The sequence below is a fragment of the Bos indicus genome, chromosome 3 (genome assembly GCF_029378745.1).
Source record: "Bos indicus isolate NIAB-ARS_2022 breed Sahiwal x Tharparkar chromosome 3, NIAB-ARS_B.indTharparkar_mat_pri_1.0, whole genome shotgun sequence".
In the NCBI taxonomy this organism is placed as follows: Eukaryota; Metazoa; Chordata; class Mammalia; order Artiodactyla; family Bovidae; genus Bos; species Bos indicus.
The window spans coordinates 51,569,379-51,579,582 of NC_091762.1; the positions used below are offsets into that span (position 1 = coordinate 51,569,379).

Here is a 10,204-nt window from a genome sequence, read left to right on the forward strand (position 1 = left end):
ACTCACTCAAGTAGTCTTGCCTGGAAAATTCCATGCCAGAGAAGCCTAGTGGGTTACAGTCCATGGGGTCGCAAAGAGTCAGACACAGCTGAGTGACTGAGTACACACGCATACCATCTTAATGTAAAAGAGAGAAAATATTCTTGTTTCCACAGCTTCTTCACTCCTACGTGTTTCTAAAAAAATATTACTGTTATTCATCACATGAAAAATTTGTGGAATTATGCAGAACTGAATGTGAACAAATTTTCTTTAGCCTCATTGTGGCACATTTTATTACCTTATTGTAAGTTTTAGATTATGGACTGTGTATTACATTATTGCCATTAAGAGAAACTAAAGTCTTTTATTGAAGTCTTTTATCTTAGGGGGTCTTTATTAGACCTTCTAGAGTTACACTGTCCAATAGACAGTAGCCACACATGACTATTAAATTTTAAATTAATTTTTAAATTTTTAAAATTAAAAATTCAGTTCCTCCTTGGCATTGGACAGCATCATTCTAGATCACTGTTTCTCAGCATATGGGTCTAATAAAAATTACCTGGATATCTTACATAATTCAATTTTTAGAAATTCCTAATATGTACTTGTTTAGATTGATATTAAAAATGGGTGAAGACACAATATGTTAATTAAAAAGGAAGTATAAATACAGCACAGATTGAAGAACAAAAGGAAAGTTACATGAAAACATTCCAATAAAATTTGAAACTTCAATAAAATGGAATTTGTTAGAAAATATAATCTAACAAAACTCTTAACAATCTACTAAGAGAAATCACAGGGCAGATAATTTTTACCATAATTTCAAAAAACATATACTCAAGTCTCATACAAAACATTCAAAAGACTAGAAAAAGTATAGTTGTGTCTAAATGTTATGTTTAGTCAAGTATGACCTTAATACCCAAACAGTCTAGGATAGTGTGCTTCAGTGAAATTACAGGCTCTCCCACATTGCAGGCAGATTCTTAACAAGCTGAACCACCAGGAAAGCCCAAGAATACTGGAGTGGGTAGCCTATCCCTTCTCCAGCAGATCTTCCTGACCCAGGAATCGAACTGGGGTCTCCTGCATTGCAGGCAGATTCTTTACCAGCTTAGCTACTCAGGGAAGCAGATATATAGATAATAATATTACCAAAACCAGATTTAGCAAAAAAAAATTGTTATAAGTCATCAAACTCAGTTGGATTCATTCTGGTAATACAAGGTAATGTAATTTCATAGGTTAAAGTAGAGGAAGTACTTGATTATATCAATAGTTAAATTTATACTATGTATAATATAGCATTTAATACATTCAGTATATAATCATGATAAAAATATTAGTCCACCAGAAAATAATATAACAAAAAATATGAGATACTTAGGAAAACATGTAAAAATATGTGTAAAACTTTATGAGGGAAAAAAAGGGGGGAAGAATGGGACTGTTCAATAGATGATAATGATGGGTAATTTGTCACACTTATGGGAAGGGGGGAATTAAGATGCCTATGTCACATAATATACAAAACAAAATTCCAAATAGATTAAAGACTTAAGGTTGAAAAGGAATTTACAAGTTTTTAGAATACTGTGTAACCTAAGGGTAGAGAAGGCTTTCTTAAGTAAAGAAGCACTAACCACAAATGAATAGATTGATAAAACTAATTGAAACTAAAACCTATTCAAGGAAAGAAAATGCATACAAACTGAAAAAGCCACAAAAAGAAAGAGAAAGAAAACCAAAATACTTCCACCCAATAGTTAGTATCAAAAAATCAGATAACTATAAAGCAAGAATCAAGACCACAAATCAGAAAAATAAGTAAAGGATACAGATATTGTAAGGCAGCTCACAGAAGAGGAAACCCAAATGGCCAATAACCACAAGACAATATTCCCAATATCAGTAGTGTTTATGGAAGTGTAACTTAAAACTGCAGCGAGATTCTATTTCACAGCCATCACAGTGGCAAATGTTAAAAAGGTAGATAGCATAGGTTAGGATACAGAACAGTGATGAAACAAAGTAGATAACCATTTTTGGGCAATTTGGCATTATCTAGTGAAATTGAATAAATACTCTTAACTCAGCACCTTCTGTTTTAAGGCATCTTAATGAGTCCTTAAATCAATTTACTGATTTAGACTGGCAAGTTTTACAAAATGAAATAGAATATAATTGAGGTTGTTTGCACAGATTCTTAGTTACAGATATTGCAGCAAATTTTGTGGTCACTTGCAAAGAACAAGGTTTGAAAATGGAGGGGATATGACAGATTGGCTAGGAATAAATGTATGTTGCTTTCCAATATCTCTGACATATTCAATGGTCAATTAGCAGAAAGGCTATGATACTGTACAGTTTAATTTTATAGTAACATAGTATATGGTTAAGTGGGAAGCAAACTGTCCCTCCTATCAGTAAAATTGTGAAAGTTCACAAATTATTTTAATCTGTGTATTTTCAGAATGAACTTTGAGAGAGAAAACTTTTTTCCCAAATTCATGACAATAAGAAAAATAAGTGAAAAATATAGAAACATTCACTTTCAACTGTTGATCTGAAACTGTAAATAGTGCCAATATTCAGAAAAATACTGACCCTACAATTAGTAGACTTAGCCTTAATTTGAACTACATTCTAAAAAGGAAGAAAATGAATATAACTTTAAAGCTAAGATTATTTAAGATGGTTTCATCAAAAGTAAATACCCAATGAAAATGATAGTCTAAAATAAAATTTTTCTTGCACATGAAAGCTAAAAACCTTCCAAATTAGACATCTAGAAACAACATTCTGAACTTGTGAATGAGGCCCCGTAATGGTTTGAAAGATGAAAAGTTACCAACATTCTTCTAGTCTCATTATCAGCATATATAATTACATATTTTTTAGCAAATGAGAAAAGTCACTCAGTTTGGCCTGCAAAGTTTATTTTTCCAGCATATACAGTGTTGGATTGTGTCTATTGATTTATTTAAAAGTATGTCTTAATGGTAACATGATGTTTTGGAAAATCTATATTGCAAAACATGGATGCAAAGGTTCTGATGCTTCTTCATGAAACATAAATTGTGTAGCACTTAAATTGATATCTGGTACTTGCAAAACAATATGAGATTGTTTCACCTTAACCTTTATATACATCTAGAGATTAGCTATATTTACTGAATTGGAAGCACACTGGGGGTCACTCAAAGTAGAAAGTTTATAGCAATAAGTGACAGAGCAGAACTATGAGCAATTACCTTCTTAAACTGTCAGAAGCACTAGCAAGTTGTTTTAAGTCAGTTGGAAAATTTTGGTATTCAAGGAAATCCCTCTGGATATAACTATATTATAAAAGTGGTGAAAATTGTTAATTTTAGCAGTTCACTGATAAGCCAAACTCTTGAAACTTTTTTCAGTGATTGGATCTAAGCATGACCAATGTATCATATCAGAGTTCATTTATTGTTCCTTTGGAAAGTTCGAAGTAGGGCATAAGAACTCAAGGATAATATACATGTTTTTCTAGTTGAAAAGCAATCTTATCTGACAGTTATTTTCAAAGATAATATTGAGTGGCAAAATTGACATATGTATCTGATTTTCTGGCACGCCTAAGACATAAAAATTGAAACCACAGGAAAACATGAGTATATTTTTCATATGTTAAACTTATCTGTCAGTTGTAGAAGACATTACTGTTACAGAAGGAAACTATCATCATTTTGATAATAAGATTTCAAATAACTTCTATTACTAATTAAGAGTGAATGAAAATTTCTTCAACTTAGACCAACATTTTTTAAAAGAAACTTTCCTATATTCTGGACATAAGTCTTTTATTAGGTATGGTTATTATATTTTCTTCCAGTTTGTGGCTTATATTTTCATTATCTTAATAGAAATTTTTAAAGAACAGAAATGTTAAATTTTGAGGAAGTCCAGCATATCAATTCTATTCTTTTAAATCATTTATATTTCTTTGGATTCTAACAAATCTTTGTTTTAACCCAAGATCACAGATTTTCTAGTAGAAGTTTTATTGTTTAGATTTTTATATTTATACTTATGATTGACTTCAAGTAAATTTTTTATATGGTGAAATAGGGTTAAGGTAGTTTTGTTTTGACTCCAGCAGTATTTGTTGAAAAGGCTATACTCAGATTGTCTTGTTACCTTTGTCAAAGATCAAAAAGATCATATAAGTATGGGTATATTTTTGGATTCTATTCTGTTCCATTGAACTGTCTTCTTTCACCAGTACCACACTATCTTGATTACTGTAACTTTATAGTAAGTCTTACATGTGAGTATGCCAACTTTGTTCTTTAAAAAAAAATTTTGGCTGTTCTAGATTCTTTGCTTCTCCATTTGAATTTTAGAATAATTCTGTCTTTCTACCTGTAGAGGAACAACATTTCTGTTTTTCTGCTCTACTCTCAGTGCTTAACCTCGTTTTTTTGTACTTTTGGTTACCAAATGTGCAGAGATTTTCCCATATCAAGGAATTTTTTGACACCAAGTAGATGTCCTACAATTGAGTCCCCTTGTGACACTCTCCCTGGAGATAGCATCAGATTACAGAGGCTAAGGGCTCAGTCCCACAACATTACCTCCCTTCCCTCTTCAGATGCCAGTCACGAGTCCAGGTATTGATCTGACTTCTGACAGACTGGCTAAAACAGGTTCTCAAAACCCCCTCCTCAGGTTCAGTTAATTTGCTAAAGTTGTTCACAGAACTCAGAACATTTTACCTACTGGATCACTGGTTTATTGGGAAAGGATGTAACAGCACAGCGAGATGAAAGAGATGCATAAGGCAAGGTATGTGGGGAGGGGCACTAAGTTTTCATGCCCTCCCTTGAAACTACTTTCCCAGCACCTCTACCTGTTCATCAACCAAGAAGCTCTCTGAACCCCATTCTTTTGAGTTTTTTGGAGGCTTCATTACATAAGCATGGTTGATTAAATCACTGGTCACTGATGACAGCTCAATCTCCAGCCCCTCTCCCCTATAAGGAGTTTGTGGTGAGAGGAGTTGACAGTTATAACCCTCTAATCACACAGTTCCTCTGACAGCCAGCCCCCATTCTTATTAGGGGCTTTCCAACAGTTACATTCCTGGCTGAAAGAGCTTCTTATGAATAACAAAATACACTTTGACCACTCTTCACTTAGGAAATTCAAGAGTTTTAGGAGCTCTTTGCCAGGAACAGGATGTAGACCAATACTAGTGCTCTTTGGGGGTGGGGGAAGAAAACACACCACCAAGGGGCACAAGGGAACTTCTGGGGTCATGAGACTATCTTCATAGTGGTGGTGGCTATACTGCTGTATATCTTTGTCAGAACTCAGAACTGGACAGCTAAAAAGAGTTTACTGAATGTAAATGATACCCAACACACCAGACCTTAAAAAATGTGTAGAAAGAAAAGGACCAGGCTCAATACCAGAATAGATGTCAGTGACTCCAAGCACACCATTGTTCTTAATGTGTATTTTGGAATTATTTTGGGGTTTTTCTGCATTATATTTAAATATTGATAGAATTATATTTGATATTATAAATAGAACATTTTGTAAAACATTTGTTTCAGCTATATAAATGTGTGTTGAGTTGTGATATAAATTATATTTCTTACTGTGGGCCATGGTAAAAATATTTTGAAAAATGCTACCCTAGAAAAACTTATCCCATGTGAATAGGAAGAGATATGCAGCAGTTTCAGTGAGCACTGTTTGAAATATTTAAGAAAACTAGTAATAGGATACATCGTATAGTGGGATGCCTGTATATCAGTTAAACTGAAAAGATAAGCGCTATAACATAAATAACCCTCAGAAACATAGGACTGAACAAAAGGGAGCTAAAGTAGGATGCTTTGATGTCATTTATATATTTTTAAACATGCAAAATTGGGATGTATAAATACATTAACTGCTAAAACCTAAAACCTCAAGTTTTAGAAAATTTTGCATAGTTAATGGCTTACACTTGAATAAAGAGGGCTTCAACCATATCTGTCTTTTTAAGTAAATAGGGCAAGATGTGTGCATTTGACAAAGCTTAGTGTGAGTATAAAGGTGTTTTCTCTGTCCTCTTTATGTTTGAATGTGTTTTAATCTATAGAGGGTCATCAGTACCTTCAGCCTTGAAAGCCATCTGTGATATTCGGTGGTAGCAGTGGGTTCTACTTTTAAGCTTAGAGGAAAGGGAAAGAAGGTTTTAAAAAGCGGGTGTGGGGATAGAGAAAGGTGAAAGAAAAGGCTGGAGAGAGAGGGAGGAACATAAGAAGTGAAACCAGTGGGTGCGTATGGTTGCGTAACATGCTTGATATGCTGTGTGACTATCCTCGGAAGTTTCTACTGCACTAACGCATAACCCCCGTTTTTCACATAAGGACAAAAAACTTAGGATTTCAATGGATGTTTAAAAATGTCTTTTAAAGTATACAATTGAAACTGGTTCATTGTTTAAAAATCAGGATAAATAAGCAAAAAGAAAATAATAAAATCTCAGCATTTATTTTTGATATTATAGTATATACCCTTTTGGCTTTATACCAGAAAATCTGTACTTTTTTTTAAAAAGATCATATTATAGGAGTCATACTGCAGCCTTTTTATTTGCTTTTTTACCACTCCCCAGTATGTACTGAAGAGTAGTACTATTTTACCAGCAGTGTAGTGTTCCATTGTGTGGATATGGAAGTTACCCCACTCCTGATGTGAAAAACTGTCATTATTTCCAATTTTTCACTATTTAAACATTTTTATAAACATATCTGCAGTGAAATCATTACAACATACATCTTTAAGTCTTCCCCAGGTTAAGTTCATAGATGGTGAGTGGAAAAGTATGCATATTTTTGAGATTGTGGATTCTTGATAGTTCCTCAAGAACTCCACTTTTCCTCATAATATAGGAATAATGAGAAAGGACAGATTTAAATTAAAGGGATATATGTGACAGTAAAATTATAAATTATTCAACACAGATACGTGTAGATTTTATTTTTGAGAGCTGTATATGTTAAATGTTATATAGTACTTGGATCAAAATAAGCTCAATTACAAAATAGGTTTTCATATGATCCAGTTCTAGTTAAAGATAATTGGATTCCTAAGTTTTCATTTTTTGCCTAAGCTACTTTCCTTTGTAATAAGTAACTGGAAACTGAGCAATACGAATGAATTTTCTTTTTCTTCTTAAAAAAAAAACAACAACTAAGACTTTATGATTCCCTTTTAGTACTATAGGAAGAAATGCTCTTAGAACAAAAATCTTTAATACGAATGACAAAATAATCCTAAGCTGTCCCAGACAGGTAAAATCTCCATCTTTATTGATCACCAAGAAAGTCTTAAGTCAGCTTTGTGTTAGAAGTTTCCTTCAATAGAGAAGGAATAGAATCCTCTGGCACTAGATCTGTGACAAGGATATCACTTGAAAGATAAGGAGTTGAAGGGGACTTACAACATAGAGTCATTATGGGGATGGTTTATAAGAGAAATGTCTCAGACTATGTGGATTATTTTCAGATAATTTTCTCATGGATAAAACTTGGAAGTTACAGATCTCAAAACCAGAAGCTGTCCAAATGACAAAATGAATATGCTAAACAAGTGCGTTTTTGTTTTGATTTGTATTTACATACAATAACTAGATGTAGTAATGAATGTACTAATAAACAGTCTACTCTACTCTGAAAGGCAAAGATCATGTCTTCCTTATTTCTGTTTCTCCAACACTCAGCACTTGTTTAATACTCAGTTCAGTCGCTCAGTCGTGTTTGACTCTTTGAGACCCCATGAATCACAGCACACCAGGCCTCCCTGTCCATCACCAACTCCCGGAGTTTACCCAAACTCACGACCATTGAGTCAGTGATGCCATCCAGCCATCTCATCCTCTGTCGTCCCTTTCTCCTGCCTTCAATCTTTCCCAGCATCACGGTCGTTTCCAGTGAGTCAGCTCTTTGCATGAGGTGGCCAAAGTATTGGAGTTTCAGCTTCAGCATCAGTCCTTCCAATAAACACCCAGGACTGATCTCCTTTAGGATGGATCTCCTTGCAGTCCAAGGGACTCTCAGGAGTCTTCTCCAACACCACAGTTCAAAAGCATCAGTTCTTTGGTGCTCAGCTTTCTTCACAGTCCAACTTTCACATCCATACATGACCACTGGAAAAACCATAGCCTTGACTAGACAGACCTTTGTTGGCAAAGTAATGTCTCTGCTTTTGAATATGCTATCTAGGTTGGTCATAACTCCTTCCAAGGAGTAAACATCTTTTAATGTTTAATACTAGATGACAGTAAATCTTGAATGAAATAACTAATTGTTTCATTAATTCTTCCAAACAGACTGGTTTGTGGACAGAACTTGAAAAGATTGAGAATAATTTCTTAAAGCCCCTCCATACAGGACTCAATATGTCAAAAGCACATTATGAAGCAGAAATTAAGAATAGCCAAGGTTGGTAATGTAAAATTTCATTTCCAGTTAAGCCTAAAAATTAGTCAGATTTTTTAAACTCATTTATATTCCAAATAAAGAACTTTATCTTGTACTTGTCTAACTTATAGCCAACAAGGAACCATGACAACTGAGTCATTTTATTTATAACTAAAATGATTCTTTGTGAATATATATTCCAATTAATACTGAAATTGTGTTAAATATTTAAACCAAACTGGAGCATAGTCTGGTTTAAAACCTCAAGTTCTGATTAGAAACTAATTGTATCACAAATATTTCTGTTTGGATACCATTGTACTTCTTTCAGTATTGAGGGGTCCATCCCCCATGATATCTTTACTAAATCTCGACCTCCACTAAATTTGTACAAATTACAAACAAGAATCTTAGGTCCAGAATTACTTTTTAAAGTCAGCAGTTCTAATAATCTTGTAATCTTTTCTATATAACTATGGTGGTATTTGTGCAGACATCACTATAAATAAAAATTTTGTCTTAGTGTGACAGGTTATAATTCTGATTTTATGTTGACAAAAGTTTCATTCATCTTGTACATGCCAAAATAATGCTATTCACCTGAAGAAACATTAATTCACATGTTACAGAATTTTGATATTTTTATTTGTTCACAACCAGATTTTAGCATACCCTGAGCTATTAAATCTTCCTGGTTGGCTCAGTGGTAAAGAATCTGCCTACCAATGCAGGAGGTATGGGTTCAATCCTGGGTCAGAAAGATCCCCTGGAGAAGGAAATAGCAACCCACTCCAGGATTCTTGCCTGGGAAATCCCACAAAGGACCTAGCAAGCAGGCTACAGTCCAAGAGTCAGACATGACCTGGCAACTAAACAACAACACAACTAGCTATTAAAACCATAAGACTTAATTTACACAAATAACTGGCATTTAAGTTAGTAAACAAATTATAAATTTATTATTGAAATCTGAGAGTTTTTAATGGTTAAGTGTGACACGGTTTTTTCCTTCTCTTATAGAAGTCCAGAAGTCTAAAGATCATTGTTCACTAAATGTAGGTAGAGAAGAGATCCCAAATATGCCTCCTGAAATGCAACTTAAGGTAGATATGAAATTTTCCTAAGCTACATCCAACTGAACTCTTTTCTCTTTTTTGCTTTGCTTTGTTTTAAACGCAGCCTTAGTAACCAATTTTTCTTGGCATTATAGGTCCTACATTCAGCTCTTTTCACATTTGATTTGATTGAAAGTGTTTTGGCTCGAGTAGAAGAACTCATTGAAACAAAAACAAAGTCTACCTCTGAGGAAAATATGGGATAAAGTGAAAGCTCCATCTCCTAAATAAAAACTAGTAATACACTATATTTTTCATTATGGTTTATTTAATACCTTTATAGAAGTTTTTCTGTAAAACACACTGAAAATAAATGTAGCTTCTCTTACTTATCTGTTTCAGCAGTGACACATTATGGATCAGTAGCATTGTTTCCTTTTAAAAAGGTATCTATATGGTAAATAATGCCCACGTGTATTTTAAATACTACTGTTGAAAAATCTAATACGAATCAATAATTTTATGATTTCATAAAATGTACTGGAATTACCTTTATCCATACAGTTGTGAGTTTATAAAAATTCTGATACACTTTATGTTCCAGTTAGATGCTATTTTAGAACTCCTAGTGTTAAACTGGCTATCATAGCACTGTAGGAGCTTAGAGAAAAATTCTGAGTCTGTGTACTACTCCTAATTTCCCTTTTTTTC

At 33.6% G+C, this 10,204-nt stretch overlaps 1 protein-coding gene across 4 annotated transcripts in view; it reads left to right on the forward strand.

Moving 5' to 3' along the window:
* Window positions 1-9,803, forward strand: part of GLMN (glomulin, FKBP associated protein) — a 42,285-nt gene extending 32,482 nt beyond the window's left edge. For 3 of the 4 annotated variants that reach the window (XM_070786112.1, XM_070786113.1, XM_070786111.1), the window contains 3 exons: window positions 8,348-8,459; window positions 9,459-9,541; window positions 9,649-9,803. In XM_070786112.1, coding sequence (XP_070642213.1) covers window positions 8,348-8,459; window positions 9,459-9,541; window positions 9,649-9,759 — 306 coding nt within the window. In that variant the 3' untranslated portion in view covers window positions 9,760-9,803. Of the gene's footprint in view, window positions 1-7,524; window positions 7,609-8,347; window positions 8,460-9,458; window positions 9,542-9,648 lie in introns of those variants that run through there. The other variant, XM_070786114.1, reaches the window with a different exon arrangement.
* The last annotated feature ends 401 nt before the right edge of the window (window positions 9,804-10,204 follow it).